Here is an 18,124-nt window from a genome sequence, read left to right as displayed (position 1 = left end):
GATGTTTTCTTTCTTCTTGCCTATTCAGGAGACGAGTTCATATCTGAGCTGTCATTTCGGTATCATATTAATGCTTGCAGTGAAAGTCTGTGAGATTTGGCTGGCTTTACTGCAACTGTGAATATTCCTCTTTGTGACTAAGACATACATTATATCTGTATTGAGACACCTCTGTTGAATGAATGAAACAAGAGTATTATTATTGGAGCACTGCTGCCATTCAGGACTTCTTACTCATATTTCACTGCTACAGAGAGGATTCACTTACCAAACAAAAGTATTGCTTAAGGAGGAGCTCTTTCAGAAAGGATTAAAATGCTATTGCTGGCAGCTTATGGAGTTCTCTCCCATAAACCAAAGCTATTCTGCTATATGTCTGTAATTCACTCCCTCATTGCTCCACAGCTGCTCTTAAGTAGCAGCTAATAGCTCTGGCTTGATTTATGCTCTGCTCAGAGCTCCAGAGAGTTCACAGCCTGGCTGCACAAAGGGGATTTCAGCTCTCTCCTCCAAGGGTTATGAAGGCCTTCACATTAGCTGTGACATGATGGAAAGTAGGCACTGGCATTCTTCGAGTGCATAATGTACAGTACGCATGAGTGTGATGTGTGTTACATATCAGCAACAGGAAATGATACTTAGTCAGTGAGTGTCTGTGTATGTTCTTCATTGCAGTTAAGCTTCCAGCACAAGGTCGGGGTGCTTTACTGTAAGGCGGGCCAGAGTACAGAAGAAGAGATGTACAACAACGAGAGTGCTGGACCGGCGCTGGAAGAATTCTTAGATCTGCTCGGCCAGAGGGTGCGGCTCAAAGGCTTCACCAAGTACAGAGCTCAGCTGGATAACAAGAGTAAGATAAAGCACACATCACACACAAACTAAACATTCACACAGTGTAAGCCCACGCACTTCTAATCCTGCTGAGTGCAGATGCTCTGCTGTTTTATGTTGCCTTCTGTCAGGCTATACTGTTTTTAAGCCCATGTACTTGATCTTTAATCTTGATTTTTGTTTAATTACTCATTAGATTCCTAGCACAATAGCCTTTTGTAATTAGGACGCAGACCTTAAACTGCCCTGTTCTGTCTTACAGCCGATTCCACAGGCACACACTCTCTTTACACTACCTATAAGGACTACGAGCTGATGTTTCATGTGTCCACCATGCTCCCCTACACGCCCAACAACCGACAGCAGGTCAGTAAACTGCACACCTCACGCTCTGTCCCCTGCAGCAGACCACCATGTTTGCTCTTCTGTGTGGTAAGCCGATGTCTAATGGATGTAATAAGTCCCTGAGCAGCTTCCTTTTAGGATATGTCCAATTCCGACTCCTGCCAATCTTCCCCAGAGACTCATTTTGCCACGGTAATGACCTATCAGTTGAAAGCATGAGCATTGCCATGGTGACGGTACCTCATAGTCGGATTTTAATCAATGCATCCCCAGGGGCTGGACCTGCCGTGGTATTAGATGTGCCTCTGTGTCTGCCTGCGCTAACAAGTGGAATTAAGTGGATGTAGTGGTGGATTGGTGAGCGATGGGCCGATAAATCTGAGATTACGGAGGTTCACATATTAGTCTCTGCACTAGCTATATGGAAGTACTCTTTGATCCCATAATAAAGCCTGTGGGTACAACCCTGTAAAGATATTAACAGTGAACATATTGAAGGAGGTGGTATGTGATGGAGTGGAATAGAGCAGGATCTACACTCCAACACAACAGACACCTAATCTATCAAATGTGTCTAAAATGTGATTGGTTGGATTTGGCAGTGGGCGATTCTTACTCTTTTCTTTTCTCCTCCTTCAATTGTATTTCATGAAGTGGGATATTTTAATTTAATCCCCAGTGGTAATCTTGCAGCTGGACCAAGCAGAGCTCGCCCCACTCATCCCTTCATCCTTTCCAATTCACCTCTGTGCCCCTTAATCCTGCTCGATTCAGGCTCTTGGTGACCTTCGCTGACAAACCTCATACCACAGAGAATAAGGTTAAGATTGGAGCACACCCACAATACCAGTAGTATAAACTGGGTTTGGGAAAGTCTCTCTTCCCCAAAAATCATAAATTAGGTTAGGTGATGATATCTCTTCAAACCAAAAAGCCCTTTATAATGGTTTCAGACAGAACCTTTCAGTATCCAAACACAGAGCAATAATTCTGTCAAGGACTAAATGTGCAAACCAGAACTGAAGATACACTTCCTTTTTGTGGTGCTTGTACACATGCCACAGTCGTTATGTTCAGTTGTGTTATGGAGAGCCTCACATTTTTTTATATCAGGGAAAATTAAGCCACACAAGGGGTGTCCTGCTAATTTTTGTCACAAACTATGCTGTTATTTAAGGGATTGTTCCAAAATGACTTAGCAATACCTGAAACCACACTGTGTGACATTTAAGGAACTAACATAATCTTCTGATCACAAATAAGAAATTAAGGACTCCCTTGGGTGAAAGTCAAGTTTCTTACATGGTTAACATGTACAAATATGTTTTTTTTTTACATGTTTGAAGACACATTATGAGCTAAGTAAACAGACAGTGCCATGACTAAGCATTTGTCTCTTGAAACTGCAGCGTACTGATGACAGTTTTAAAAACACATTCAGACTTACAGGGTTTCATACTCAGCAAAGGAACCAATCCTGTCCAGCTGTAGGGTGGTGCTTTCTGTATCTTTATTCTTCTTCAGAATCAGAGTGTATGACTGAATTATTCCAGTATGACAATTTGCCATTGTATAGTAGAGTAGTTTTACAGTGTTTGAGCAGACACATAGGTGAACCCCATGTGGAAGAAGAGGCCAGAGTTCATAGATCAACACATTCTAGAGGAGGCAACAGTGTAGAGTTACATCTAAGCCATTTTAAGGCAGGAAGGGATCATTTTCTTGGGGAAAAAATCCTCTAAATCTCTAACTTTGATACACAGAGATACGCTTTCAGGGGTTTAATCAGTGACTAGAGAGTGACTTGAAACCAATAGGTAACAAATAGTCAGTACATGTAAAGGTTTGGTGATAAACTGTGTTTGGTCTGGTATTGACCAGTAGCTTATCTTGACTGACAATGGCAAATGTTTGCTAAGTTCACATAGATATTGTTCTATAACTGCTGAGTCAGTTTGTCAGCCTCTCTCTTTCTTATCACTATGGAGGCCTTTGAAGAGAAGAACTTACATTGTTATATTCTAATCAATCTATTCTTATCATTTTTTTCTGACTGATTCTGATTAATCTTAATCTCAAAGGAAATGTATTACTAAATCCTCAGACTCTTGAACTGTCTTACTACCGTCATTCTTTATATGGTGCTTTTCCTTGTATTTAATTCTGTTTCTCCTTCTTTTTATAGTTATTAAGGAAGAGGCACATTGGCAATGATATTGTCACCATAGTATTCCAGGAGCCCGGGGCCCTTCCTTTCACTCCAAAACACATCCGTTCTCATTTCCAACATGTGTTTGTCATCGTCAAAGTCCACAACCCCTGCACTGATAACGTCTGCTACAGGTAAATGGAACAAGCAAGCACCATGCCTGGAAGGCTCTTTCAAAACTATATTACTCTGGCTGGAAAAGGACAGGGAGTAGAGGAGAAAAGAGTAAAAAGAGTCAGACCAGCAAATATTAGAACACTTCACCATGGGATTAAAATTAAACTAATATGCTCAAGACAATTTAGGGGAATGCGTTGGTCTTTTGATGTGCTTTGCATAAATGTCTTCATGCCAAACGGCTCTACATGAACTTTTAAGAGCACTTAATTTGAAAGAATAATAATAGTAGCTTGCTGAGTGCTTTCTGTGGTTTTTGTCATCACTTCATAGTAATGTGCGGAAATCATGAGACTCTTTTGATCTGTTCAGTGATGATACAGTTATTATCTTCAGAGACACCTTGAAATTATGACTTACAACTCTGTCCTCAAGTGTTTCTGAAGTCAAGACGACTCTTGCTAATAACATAGCATTTGTTGAACAGAGCAAGATTAGTCTGAGCTCCTCTCAGTCTCACCAGAAATAATTTCCCTAAAAGCCATATAATTTCAACGCTCCTCCATGACTGCTAATTATACGTACAGTTCAATACTTCTTCACTTCTTTTAGTTGTTCTCAAATGTTGGCACGACATTTGATTTATTGATTCCAATTCTGTTTTCCAGTGTGGCCGTGTCCAGATCGAAAGACGTGCCTCCTTTTGGCCCTCCTATTCCCAAATCTGTAACTTTCCCAAAGTCGGCAGTGTTCAGGGACTTCCTGCTCGCCAAGGTCATCAATGGAGAGAACGCTGCACACAAGTCAGAGAAGTTCCGAGCCATGGCGACTCGTACACGGCAGGAGTACCTGAAGGACTTAGCCGAGAACTTTGTCAGTACGGCTACTATAGACTCAGCTGTCAAATTCAGCTTCATCACCCTCGGAGCAAAGAAGAAGGAGAAGGTGAAACCTAGAAAAGATGCACATCTGTTCAGTGTGGGAGCCATCACCTGGAGCGTCTGTGCCCGAGACTTTGGACAGTCGATGGACGTGTACTGCTTGCTCGGCATATCAAATGAGTTTATTGTGCTCATTGAGGAGGAATCAAAAAACGTGGTCTTCAACTGCTCGTGTCGTGACGTCATCGGATGGACCTCAGGGATTATGAGCATTAAGATCTTCTACGAGCGTGGGGAATGTGTCATGCTGTCTGCACATGACAACTGCGGAGAAGACATACGGGAGATGGTGCAAAGACTAGAGGTAAGACCCTGAAAGACTTATCTGTAATAATCTGTCATCAAGGTCTTAACATCTGCTGGATTAGACTGTATATGAGACTATCTGTCAGTTTGCCTTATGTCCATGTCTGTAGTATCAGTCTGAAATCATACCATACATAGAAATTTCAGGGAACAAAAGACATCAGATTAATCGGTTTTAAAACACTGCATCCCACTCACAGAGTGAGTAATTCATTCTGCTTGCACTGTCTGTGGCTAATTGAGGGTTGCGTCTTAGTTTGACATCCAGTTTATTTTTGATAAAATGAGCACATTACAATAAAAATAATTAAGCTGTCTACCATTGATGTGTCAGACGGTTAATGGATTGGGCAAGGAACAGCCCAGGTTGGCACTAATGTACAGAGAAACCAACAGACAGAAGAACAGCATTAACATTAATAAAATAAGGATCACAGGGCACCTTTATGTTCCAGAAAAAAAAAACAGACAGCTTTACATTTTCATAACATTGTCTGGTGTAGATATATAAAATATAATTTAAGCTCCATCTCCCTGTTCACGCTGAGTTCATCTTCACCTCCTGCTTTGTCCTGTCACTCTTTGGGAAATTGCTAGAACATTTGCTTTGGCTTCACATGTTTTAGACTTGATAGTCCGATCTCTAATATAGCCAGTAGCTAGACATTGGTGTGGTGTGTGAGATTTCAGAGCCTTTACTCCTCCTGTGTACTTCCATAGGCCCGTTTTTCTTCCATTTCTTTTTGGAATCAGTGAAATGCATCATTCTCAGCACATTACTGAAATTTTGTCCTTGCTATTGCAGCTACAAATTAAATGGTTTTTTTCAAGGATAAAAAGGAAAGGTCCCTTGTAGCAGTTTTAGCCCCAATATCCAATAATGACAACAATAAAGAGCAGTTCACCAGTATATGAGTAGTAGTCTGTCATCAGAATGGCCCAGTGAATCTATTATAACTGTGTTTCATTCACATGCTGCTTGGCATGCGAAGGAAATGGCTGCTTACTCTAAATGGTCCAGTGAAGCATTTTACTTTGGGATAGTTGTGGTCTCTCTGTGGTGAAACAATGCATTCTGCAAATATTGCTCTTACCATTGTAGCTTTACTGCTTACCACAAACCTTGTTATTTTATTTTCATCATTATGTCAGCAAAACCGTTGCTTGCTTAACCTACATCTGTCCTGTCAAGTCTCGTGTGTTGAAACTCTACACTGAGCTTCCGCTGTTGTTTCACTGCGTTTTTTCCTCAGTAGAGTCTGAATGCGGCTCACTGAATTGTCCCAGAACTCGTCTATTTTCCGGTCTTCCCTTCGCTCCTGTCCACCTGGTCTTTTAACGTGAAGCTATAAAGCGGACTCATCGGAGTCCAGAGAGGATTATAGGCCTCCTGTTGATAGCTTACTTTGGCTCATTGCACAGATTCAGCAGAGGTGTACAGTCAGCCATTCAGGTCACACTGTTGCAGATGTTGTCCTCTTGACCAGGATAAAGCATTACGAAATACCACAGTTTTTTTTTCCCCCTCAGAAAATAAGTAAATACATAAAGCTGAAGCCATCCCCTACAGCAGACAGTTCATTTAATGGATTGAAAGCTTAGCAATGATGTGATTTTGGGCCATTCTTGAACTGGACGATTTCTGGGTGCAGGTAGAGGAGGAGACAGCTTAAACAGGACATCAACCCAGTTTTGAGGGGGAGGAGTGGAAACACGGACACATTTTTGGGCCTAACAGTCTAAGAATAGAGGACACTTGGCCTCATACTGCTTCACTCCTATGGAGAGCTTCCCACTTAGTCCAAGTCTTCTCATCCCCATTTTGTACTTCTGCCTTGGCCATCTGTACAACTCAGTGGTGACATGGTGTGATTTTGGGACCAGGTGGGTCGAGGTGCCTTGAAGTCACAAAAAAATATGTCCCGCCTGGCTCCTCAGCCCACACTCTGTCATCCGATGTCTTGTTTATCGCTCCTTGTGCTGCTCTGTGGGTTTGCTTTTCCTGTCCTTATTTCCATGATTTGTTTATTGAACCTCTAATCAGACAACCTTTTGTTTCTCTTTAAATATCACTGAGGTTGAATCCCAACATCCAAACCTGAGCTGCACCTGACCTTATTCTCCTTCACTTGTCCTTCATCAGTCCTTTTTTGGCAGCCTCATCGACTGTCTTGAAATTTCCAACAAACTCTAGCCAGAAAATCACTGGTTTAGACAACACAGCAGTGACAATTCATTTCCTGCTAAGAACCTGAACAAGAATCAGATTCCTCTGAGGATTACAGTAGGCGGAGATCATTTTCATTATTACCTTTTGCAATGAACTCAGTCTCACAAGACCTTCAAAATTCAGATTAAAGTAAATGTGCACATGAGCACGAAGATTCTGCATATCGTAACCACAAGAACCCAATGAAGTATTTACCATAATTAATCTTTAAAGGACACAGATGTCGTTCAGAGTCTACTCCACTCATCATAAGAAAGGACACTGCAGGATATATTTGCATTTATGATTAGCCAAAGGACATCACTTCCTCATTCACTATGCTAATCTCCTTTCACATTTACTGTCCACTTATCCACGAGATTTGTGAGAAATATTTCACGGGAGAAGCAGTGAATAAATATTAAAAAAGTGGGTGGCTGGATGCGTTACTCACCCAGACAGTGGAGCAGCAGCATCAGTGGGGACATTTGGATATGAGCTGACTGTGCATACTTTGTCCCAAAGGTGTCTGTGTTTTCCTAAATGTCTCAGAGGTCGACTCGAATCATGTTTCATTGGGAGGATTTACAGGCTGCCGGACCTGTGATGTAATGCAAACCAGGGTGAACACATTGCCCACTGTAACACACAGAGGAGCCCAGTGTGTGAGCACAACTAAACGCTTTGTGATCACGTCCTGCTCTCCAGGGTGTCGCTGAGCTGGGTGGCCGCATGTTCGGCTTTTGTGAGACAAGTCCTCTTGGCTTGGGTGCTATAAATTCTGTTTTTTTGTTTTGTTTTGTTTGTTGAACAAAGTACTGACAGTCTCTCACAGTATGTGTTCATGTTTCTCTATGCATCGGCAGGGCTACAAATAAAAGCAACCGACAGTGTGTAAGTACCTTTGAGTGGCAGAAGAGGCACAATGAAGTAGCACAAATGAGAAAGAAACTTTGATGAAGGAAAATGCTGTAGAATAATTTTCTAATAGGTTTTGTCTATCTAATATGATTACTTATTGATTAAACAGCAAAGTAGTACACAGTACAATTAAGCTAAGCTGTTCAAAATTTGTTTATTTTACTTGTTTTGCCCAAGCAGTTGTCCCAAATATCCCAGAATGATCAGTTTTGTGACGACATGTGACAGAGAAAAGCAGAATTTTTGCAACTTAAATGAGTGCAAGATTGTCATATTATTTGATTCATTTTCTGTCAATCAGTGAACTGATTAATCATCATTAATCAGCTGGTTTTATAGGTGATTGCAGACATTTATGTCTTGCCAGGGCTGCTTGCCCCATTAAAAAGAAGTGTGCTTAATTACATTAGGAGCTTCAGTCTTAGAATATGTGCATGAGAATCAGAGATACAAAGCCCACAAGAAATGGTCAGCAACGGATTTCTCATTCTGTGCTTATGTTTTTTGAGGTCCTCTGAAATGACAAGATTTTCTCATATCTGTGGAACCTGCTTCTACAGACGATGACAGTCAGAGTTCACATTGAGGATTTGTGCCAGCAGCACTACTTGACAACAGATTTGAGGCAGAGTGTTTCTCTCTTCAGAGTAATGTTGTAGTCTTATGTCACCAGTTAATAGAGCTCATTATTTGGTTCTGCATGGAAACGCTTTGGTAAGCAGGACAGACTCACATTTAAACAGCCAGACTTCGTGTCACTATTCTTATCAAAATATCTATACAGACCACAAATCCCTCCTATCAGATAATAGGTGTCCTGTTAAATTTAGCCATTATGGATTTGGGCCACTCGAAGTAGAACCTGCACATTAATTTTGTGGTGGGACTGAATGAAGGCCTTAATGAAAGCATTTAGAAAGCTATTATTTAGGTCTAATGGATTTCTGACAAAGGGCAGTTTGATTCATGGTCCTTAACACCCAGACCGATGTCTTCCTCATACACAGGCCATTTACTTCCAGACTTTACCCAAGAGAACATTTAAACTTCACGTTTCCAATTTCTTTTGCCCTTGATGTTTTATGCAGAATGATTGTTTGGTTTGTGTGTCATCTCGGCAAAGTAGAGAATCTTTGCAGAATGAGATTGAGACTGTGATTTAATTCAGGACTGGAAGAGTCCTTTCCTGTCTTAATGAAGTTTAAAGGTTGTGTCATTTCAGGAGGTCTCAGTTATTGCATGATGGTCTGTCGTGGTTGTCTTGGGTTCCCTCTCACATAGCAGGGTAGGATTTCTGCCAGTGTGAGAATCTGCTGGAGTGTTGACAATCCATAGTCTGTGTTAATGTGTCCCTGAAGCCAGCTGCCACTCTGAGGCAAATGGAGGCAGTCACCCACAACTGAACCAAGACTAATCTGATGGGTGATTAAAGCTCATTGGATGCAGTGTGAGGTTTTTCTCCTAGTCGTTGTCACAGGAAAACTTAGAGTGTAGCCAACATATCAGCTCAGTCACTTTATGTCACCAAGGTGCTCACAGATTGGCTAGTGTTGCATTTTTTCCTCTGCTTACTTTGCTAGTTGTGCATTTTTATTGCTCTATTGCTGCTGAAGCAAGTATGTTGCCCGAACTTTATTTGAACCTGAACTGCAAAGGATTATGTCTGACCACCACAGAGCAAAGTGAGCAACTTAATTTGCATGCAAGTACACGATTGGACACCAACCAGCTTTAAGTTTCATTCAGCTATGCAATTGGACGAGCAGAGACTGCCTGCAGAGGATCGGTGGTGTCTATCCAAGTGTCAAGCCTGTGGCTGCAGTCTCCTAAATGGTTAAAAAAAAGGTGAAGTGAGTCGTTTTTTTCAAGCTGCATAGCAACTGGATGTGTTCATTAAAGGCCAGTGGATGCAGATTATGTGTTTGTGTACAAATATTGTGCTCTTCCTAAAATTCTTCCTAGACTTTAACTCTCTCTAATAGACTCAGCTCCATGGACAAGTTTGTGTCTCAGTTGCCAATTAATTCCTCATTTACTATGCAGCTTCCAGAGAGCTACTGTAGTTACTTTCCACAGAGACAGGCATGTATTTGTGAGTAGTGCATGTTTCTGTAGCTGACTCTGTGCTAAATCAGTTAGCTCTGTGATGTACCCCCTTATTAACTTCAATTTTGAAAGGATCTTTGAATTAGCCAAATAAAAATGCTTGGGAACTTGTGCCTAAAGACAGGATTTTCTCTACTTTGGATGCTTAGTAGCATTTTTCTTATGTGTGAAAGTGTTCATTGTGTAATGAAACTCGCACATCTTTTACAAAATCTCTTATTAAGGCATATTAAGATCATTCAACTTCCAGTCTTTCTCTCTTTATCCATTGCATGCTTTTTTTTAATCTCAGCGCGATTGTGTATTGCGTTTTGTTTTTTGCTTAAGTATCTCAAAAGTCCTTCTGTCTTTGTGTCTCTGGATCTGTTGATGTACATTTATTGTAGATATTGAACAAATCCATTTTGATTCTCATTCCAGATCACTACCAGAGGCTGTGAGACATCAGAGATGACTTTGCGTCGGAACGGACTTGGCCAGCTCGGTTTCCACGTCAATTTTGAGGGCATCGTGGCTGATGTGGAGCCCTTTGGCTTCGCCTGGAAAGCAGGGCTGAGACAGGGCAGCCGTCTCGTAGAGATCTGCAAGGTGGCTGTTGCTACGCTGACTCACGAGCAGATGATTGACCTACTGCGCACATCTGTCACTGTCAAAGTGGTTATAATCCAGCCTCATGAAGACGGCACTCCCCGAAGGTAAATTCTCACTTGTGCTTTCTTATTTTTCTTTTTTTTACCTCAAAACAAACACTGTTCGAACAACATCTCAGATGAAAGATACTTACAAAACTTATCCAGACTTCCTTTTGTCTTTGAGTCTTGGCTCTTGTGTTGCGGTTTGTGAGACAGAAGCAGGTGCTCCTCAAACACGTATGAAGCCATAGCAGAAGAGTAGTTTCTTTTTGTCCTTTTCCCATGCAGCTGGGTTAAATTAGCTTGACATTTGCTCTCATGTTTGAGATGATTAGCATAAAAAATGCTTACATACTGTTTGTGTTGCACTGTGTTTGATGTTCTTCTCCACTGATTTCTCTGGAGAGGAGGCTGTCTTAGTTGAGAGAGAAAGCTCCAGCAGGGCTGCAGAATCACAGACATGGACAGTCAGCATTTCTAACTAATGATAATGAGAGGAGCCTTTTGATTAATGGCTTAACTCTCGCTGCCATTGTTTGACAGCTCACATTTGCAGATTGCTTTTTTCTAACCTTGCACAATGTTCTTTTTAGCAATTAGGATGGGAGTGTTTGCCTTTTTAGGGACACACACCCACCAAGAGAGTCCACTGCTCCCGTAATAAAAAGAGAGAAGCACATTTCAAACGATCTTTTGTGATGGGAAGAGATGAAGGTCTGTGTAAAGTGCCTGTTTTGAAAGCACATCTGCTTGTTTTGTCTGTCAGAGACAGACAGTTCTGTGAAATCATATCCGTCACTCTTTCACACTCACATTTTCGACATCTTTGTTTTGCTTCTGCTTCAGGCTGACAGATTTGTGTATCAGCAAATTCTGCTTTCACTTCCACAGCAGAATAGCTTGACAGTGTGCAGAAAAAACCCTAAACAAAGTCCCTTATTTTCTTTGTGATATTGCAGGTGACACTGTTAGATAGTGAATAAAATTTAAAACCTCTAGATGACAAACAGTAATTAATCACTTCATTGTTTGTATTTGTGTGCCTCTCTGAACAGATCAAGTGAAGTGTTATCAGTAAATAATTTGGAAAAATCCCTGATGGGTGAGCAATTTTACATTAGATCTCTGTGTAGAAGATGAAGTCTCATGTATGTTCTTGGTATATGATATAAATAGCAGCCTTGCTAAATGTTCAGAGCAAATGCAAGCTTAAACAACTGTGTGTATGTGTGTGTCCAAATATCAAAGACTCCATAGTAGGCACGTGTTTAACTGTGCTTCAACTTTGGTTTCTGGTCTGGCAACAGTGGAGTAACATATTTGCTTCCCCAGATGGTGGGCTAACATGCCTCGTCTGTGAATCCAACACAGCAGCTTCTCTGGCAGAACCGACGTCTAATCCTCTTACCACGATCTGTGATGATACATGATGATACAATCATAATCGTAGTTCAGGGAAGCAGAAAGCAGACAAAACAAACATCTTCCAAAACTGGTTCTGTGTCGATAAATGTGTGTCCATCTCCCCGGAGCGTTGGTTCCAGGATGGAGGATTTGGTGAAGGAGGCTTTTGACCTGATATCTGTGCCAGTCCAAGATTTCTTGCTTGCTTTGACTGACACCTCTGACATCTATGTCTTGAGATGGTTTTAAAAATAAACATGCTGCTTCCCATTGTTCCCAAAATTTGCATTCAGTCAGTATTATATAATGTCATATGTCCGTAATGAGTGGTGTGATGCATGATAGACTGAGTTTGACCCATATATTGCATTTACTAACAGATGCATCTGGCAGATTAGTAGGTATTACACCAGAAGACCACACTGGTCAGTGCTGTTGAGCCTTACTGGGAGATTTCCCCGTCTTACTGATACACAACTTCTCATGGTCGTCTTATGAGATCCAAGAGGTTCCATTCCTGATCTTGTGAATTTTATCCCAAGGCTCCAACAAATCAAGAGGTGAGAGGTCAGGTGAAGAATCTCGAGGGCCCTCAACTCTTTTCGCTACTGCGTCTTTGAGTTGGTAAAGTGTTGCAGTCAACAATAAGTGCTCCAGTTTCTCCAGTATTATCTCAAAGGAAAGGAATTCAGCAGGGGCCCGAAGGCCCCAGTCAGTCCCCTGTGGCCAGAGAGATGGGGGTTAGTCTGGCAACAATGGACAAGAGTCTCATGACCTCCAGACAATGTACCCTGGCTCCACGCTGCTACCATGACAAGTAAAAATGTTTTCATAAGCACATGCAGGAGCTAGAAGGAGTGTGTTTCCTTTTTACTGTTGCGTAAATTGTCAGGACATTGTTTAGGCTTCCTAATTTTGTTGTTCCTCTACATTCAGGGAGGACTGATGTTGTCATCTTGTTGCTAAATTTATATAGATTTGAGCTTTTTTTTTAAGAGAAAAGGAATCTTTAGCTTGATGTACTATTTTGTGACAACCCTCCCAAAGCTGTTTATGCCCCAAATGATTTTGGCCTGCTCAATCTGAAGCCAGAGATATGGCTCTAATATTAGCCTTACCTAGTACTGTATTTATTTACACTGGGGGCAGGATGTGGTTTTAGCTCTGTGCAATACCAGAGACTTTTCCATCATCACTCTGAAAAGCTTTAAACAAGTTCAACATGTTAGCCTTGAATCAAACTAATGAGAAAAAGATGAAAAAGATTAGCTCTTCGAAACAGGAATGTGATGTACAGTACATGGCAGTAATTGTATGTTATGGTACATGGTCATCAGAAATGTAAGAATAAACAAAGCGATCAGTACAATATGGACTAAAATGGACGATTATTACAAGATATACAAACACTAACAGAAACTGAAAAGCAACTGTTGTGTGGACAGGATTTTTACTTTGCTTCTATGTATTTTCTTTGTAGCCTTTTATGTTTTTTATTATAGCATATTGTACATGTTAGGTTTTGATCACGAAGACTTATGTTTGAAATGGTGAGTAACTTGCACCAGAGCCCTGCTGATAATGAGTATTGCCTGTGACATTCAGATGGCCACTTGGTGACCTTTCTTTTGAAGTGTCATCAGACTTGTCATTGTGGATTTTTATCTGGATTGAAGTAAAGCCGGATTTATCACTTCCCATGCCAACACCCTGTGAAAAGCAGCACCGCTAAACCAAAACCAAAAGAACCTGCATCACAAATTGCTCTGCTTAATCACCCCACATTCTTCTCGGGAGCTGTGTTTTTTTCAGTTGCAAAGAAATCATTGAAATGTCTTTTAAATTTTTTGCAATTCTGTTCACTTTTTGCTCACCTTATTTAAGAACCCTTTGACAGTGGTCTGCAAAGGGGCTGGTGGAGGTCGCAACCTCTGTGACTCTTTGCTGTGACATGGACTCTGGCTGTGGGAATGGATTAGTTTGTCCCTCACTCGCTGGCCTGTCATTAGAGTGACAGCTCTCTGACTGAGGTCTAAGGTCCTGTTGTCACACTGATCTATTGTAATTCATTTAGACCCAATGGCTCAAGAAGCTGATTGTTCTCCTCTATCAGCACATTAAGTGAGCTTCTAACTCTTTATTTTTTGGAAATAACCAGTAATGTTATTTTAATTACTTTGCGCTTTGTCAAATTATTTCGAGCAAAATCAGACGTAGCTGCGTTTTTACTTGACTGAATGTTAGTTTTAAGTTGTTTTCTACAGGCTTATGTGTTGTGGCATAATTTATAGCCACTCACATTACACTGGAGAAATGCAGCCGCAGCAGCTCTTATTGAAATCCAGAGGAAACAGACAGCATTATTTCTCTCTTGCTTCTCCCTATGCCTGAATGAGTATGTCTAACAGCTTCTCTTCCACCACTAGCCTCCAGCTCAGGTTTAGCTGTTGACCAAACACCCGTTTCCTGCTGTTTCTCAATGATTTATACACAGAGAGTCCAAGTCCCCCCTACACTTTACAAACAAGAGGCACATTCCAGGCCAATATGAAGACCATTCCCGCCTCCGGCTCAGTTTGAAGCGTTGCTGAGGGACAATATTAGGATCACAAGAGAAATTCACCTTGTCAGGTCTTGGTCATTCTGATGCAAAAAGCACAGCGCGAGACAGCGTCAGACCTTTGCTGTTGACAAGCTGTTAGCTGGGTTTAGCCTATTCAGAGAGTAATGACGTGTGGCAATCTAGCATGACCACACGCACACAGTTAATCAAAGTAATGAGTGGATTAGCAGCCCTGTTAAAAAAAACAATTGACCTGCAGTCTGGAGGATTTGACACTGTTGTTAGCATCCTGAACAAAAAGTGATTGAAAGACCTCGGGTTACACAATGAAAGTAATGGGATAATGATTGTATCTGTTGAATCACCAGTCTCTAAGCTATTCTACACATACAGCAGCTTCATCTCACCAGATAAAGTCCTTTTTCAATTATGAACGTCTGTGATCTTCTGATGCTGTAATGCCATTAGATGCCATTACTCTCACTGTTCCATACGCCAAACCAGTGATGCGTGCAACACACATATAGTAAATAAATAATGCAACGTGTAAAATGTTGAGGATTTAGTCCTTCATCATGTATGAGGCCCGGCAAACGATGAGATGACCAGATGTAGGAGACACGCTGGAGGAAGGAGCGGAAGCGCAGGATGATCTTCTAGTTACATCTTCTAACATCCACAGATCCAGTGGGAGGCCAGCTGTAAACAGCCCAGCCACCCATGGCCAGTTTGATGAAAGGGTATCTCTGAGAGGGATTACTCGCCCCCTTCACCACAGCCTTTGCAATCAGCCAGCACACCGTTCTCCAGCCCCTTTCTGTGTACATGTATAACCACAGCAAAGTGTACACAGCTTTCCACCCTCTAGTGGATCCTAGAAAATGGACGTTGGAGGGGGAGGTCAGTGTAATCATTAGGGTCATGCTTGAGATGCTTTTGGAGAGCTAGCAGAGCGCCCAGGCTGTTTAACCCTGACCCACCACCCGGTTAAACCACCCCCGCCCTTCAAAATCTACACACCAAGCCTCTGCCCAGCCCCAAAGATTAATGTTGCATGAAATGGCATCACAAGCCTTGTCCATCCCGGATATCTTCAGTGTAGTTAGCATTAATGGGATGGAGATGGAGGGACGAAAAGCCCCCTGTGTGGAGTGACTCAGGGGAGAGCCATATCTGGTTGAGTGGCAAGCTGAGATTTTCTGCTCTATTAAAATAGTCTAAATGTTTTCCACTTTTTTTAAGTATCTATGATGTGCCTGGAAGCCCTCAGCATGCACATGCAAGTGTGTTTGTCCATGTTTGTATGTTTAGTGGTGTCAGTGTGCAGGCATGTGTGTGCCTGCAGTTGGACACACTATATCTAGACATCCGCCTCAGGAAAAATATTTCTGAGCATTTGTGTGTTTTGATGTAGCCATGGTAACACAAAATATGAATGCATCTCCCTTAGTTTTATAGACATCAATGTCAGTGTGTTGCACAGTATCAACACAAAAATGTCATCAAATTGTCGATTTAACAGCTGAAAAATATAATAAAACATGTAATATGATGTTTTTACATGACTAATAAATACATTATAACATTGGATACTCCATATTCGTAATGAATACCAATGAATGCAATTTGTGCTATTTAATTGAAATTCTTGATTCCTAACGAACTGTATTTTTTAAATTAAATGTGGCTGGTAGGGGTTGCTGATATGGTTTTTCCAGGGTGGAACAATTTACAGTAAAAATGAAAATGTTGATGTCCAAATTTCAAACAACTCAAATGCAAAACTTGGTCAAGATGTCTTTGTATCTATACATTTTACTTACGTTTAATTAAAAGACAACTTTTCAGAATTTATCTTTCAGTGTTGGTAGGCCATGATACATGTAAAAAAAAAAAGAAAAAAGCAGACAGATGATCCGTAAGATGTTGAGTATCAAATCCAGTTTGTGTATCTCTAGTAGATATACTTACACACTGCTTAAGTCCTAATTGTGTAATAATGGCATGTTTACATAAATGTTTATTTGTATAGTGACAAGTATGTAGCCCAAACCAATGCTGCACACCACAGCATTTATAACCTAAAACAAATTGCAATGCCCGTCTGTTATTAAAGAGTGGAATAGATTTCATCACAATGCTTTGGTTCAAGATTAATTTACTGTGTTCCTCAGTGTATCCTCATGCACTTTTCAAAAAGATACTTTGGATTTTTCTTAGGTTCGGAAGTGAGATCGGATGGACAACGTTATTGTGATTAGGGATACGTCTCATACAACTTCATGCCGCTGTCACCTTGTCATCGTGGGCACCCTGATGACTTTTAACCTTTGTTTCCTTCCCGACCCTCCCTCTCAGGGGCTGCTCCGAGCTCTACCGCATACCAATGGTGGAGTACAAGGTTGACAGCGAGGGTACACCCTGTGAATACAAGACACCCTTCCGGAGAAACACCACCTGGCATCGAGTGCCCACAGCTGCTGGACCACCTCTCTCCCGAGGCTCGCCCACTCAGGGCCCTGACCGGCTACAGTGCCAACAGATCCTCCAGCAGCACCAGGCAGCGATCCCACGAAGCACCTCCTTTGATAGAAAGCTGCCAGATGGGTCCAGGTAAACTCTCTTTACTCTCTGCACAGCCCTTCTTGTTTCCTTCTGACCAGACTGAAATGTATAAAGGGTTTAAAATGACTCTTAAGATGATTTAGTTGGTTAAGTTTGTGGCTCAGTTTGAAAGATCAGATGACAGTGAGGTAACAAGGCTGCATTAAACAATGCTAGAGCTAACAGACGCATCTTGCAGATTATTAGGTATTGCGATAGTCGACAACACTGGTCAGTGCTGTTTAGCCTTACTTGAAGATTTCTCTATTTCACCAAAACACAATTTCTCATGGCGCTTTAAAAGATTATTAATTTACATTCGAAAGAAGGTCAGTGTTCTCAGCTTCATATTGAGCCGCACATAAATAACAGAGCAGTGCAAGGTCGTAACCCTCTGAGGCTCAAAAACTACCGGCAGGTTTGAAAGGCAGGTTTCCTTCAAAATATCGGCAAAATAAAACTGTTTATTAGGACCAGCTTTTGTGAAAACACAAAGAATCATCATATTTTCAGCTTTCCAACAGTCCTTGAATGTATAATGTGTTGTTCCAGCAGGAGAAAAAAAATCTAAATTTAAAACTGGGATATTTCATCAAAGTCACTTCTGTCTCAATTAAAAATGTGCGAAAAACAAACCATTTGCACCAACTAGATTCTGTAAAAACAAAAAATCTGTGCTTCTCAGCGCAGCGCAGAAGCCGTCATTGCCTCACCTGTGACCAACAGTCAAATGACAAAATTGCTGTGACTTATTATGTGAAATGTAGACTGTCTTTACATAAGTCAGAGAGGAGACAACAGTAGAGATGACAGGAAAATAAAACATTTTTGAACAATTAAGTAAATGCAGCATGGCTCTACTGTGGTCTACAGAGAAACAAGTTGTCAGCAAGTTCTTGGAAGATACATACAGCGTGGTGAAATACCCCATGTACA

The 18,124-nt window shown here is 41.3% G+C and overlaps 1 protein-coding gene across 5 annotated transcripts in view; it reads left to right on the top strand.

Moving 5' to 3' along the window:
* Positions 1-18,124, top strand: part of LOC111574718 (signal-induced proliferation-associated 1-like protein 2) — an 88,167-nt gene that overhangs the window by 42,875 nt on the left and 27,168 nt on the right. For all 5 annotated transcript variants that reach the window (XM_023279454.3, XM_023279450.3, XM_023279455.3 and 2 more), the window contains exons 5-10: positions 676-850; positions 1,094-1,197; positions 3,362-3,519; positions 4,171-4,747; positions 10,406-10,680; positions 16,943-17,197. In XM_023279454.3, coding sequence (XP_023135222.1) covers positions 676-850; positions 1,094-1,197; positions 3,362-3,519; positions 4,171-4,747; positions 10,406-10,680; positions 16,943-17,197 — 1,544 coding nt within the window. The remainder of the gene's footprint in view (positions 1-675; positions 851-1,093; positions 1,198-3,361; positions 3,520-4,170; positions 4,748-10,405; positions 10,681-16,942; positions 17,198-18,124) is intronic.

Source organism: Amphiprion ocellaris, chromosome 16 (assembly GCF_022539595.1).
Source record: "Amphiprion ocellaris isolate individual 3 ecotype Okinawa chromosome 16, ASM2253959v1, whole genome shotgun sequence".
Taxonomy (NCBI): domain Eukaryota; kingdom Metazoa; phylum Chordata; class Actinopteri; family Pomacentridae; genus Amphiprion; species Amphiprion ocellaris.
The sequence above is the reverse complement of the archived record's forward strand: the minus strand, read 5'-3'. Positions and strand labels throughout refer to the sequence as shown.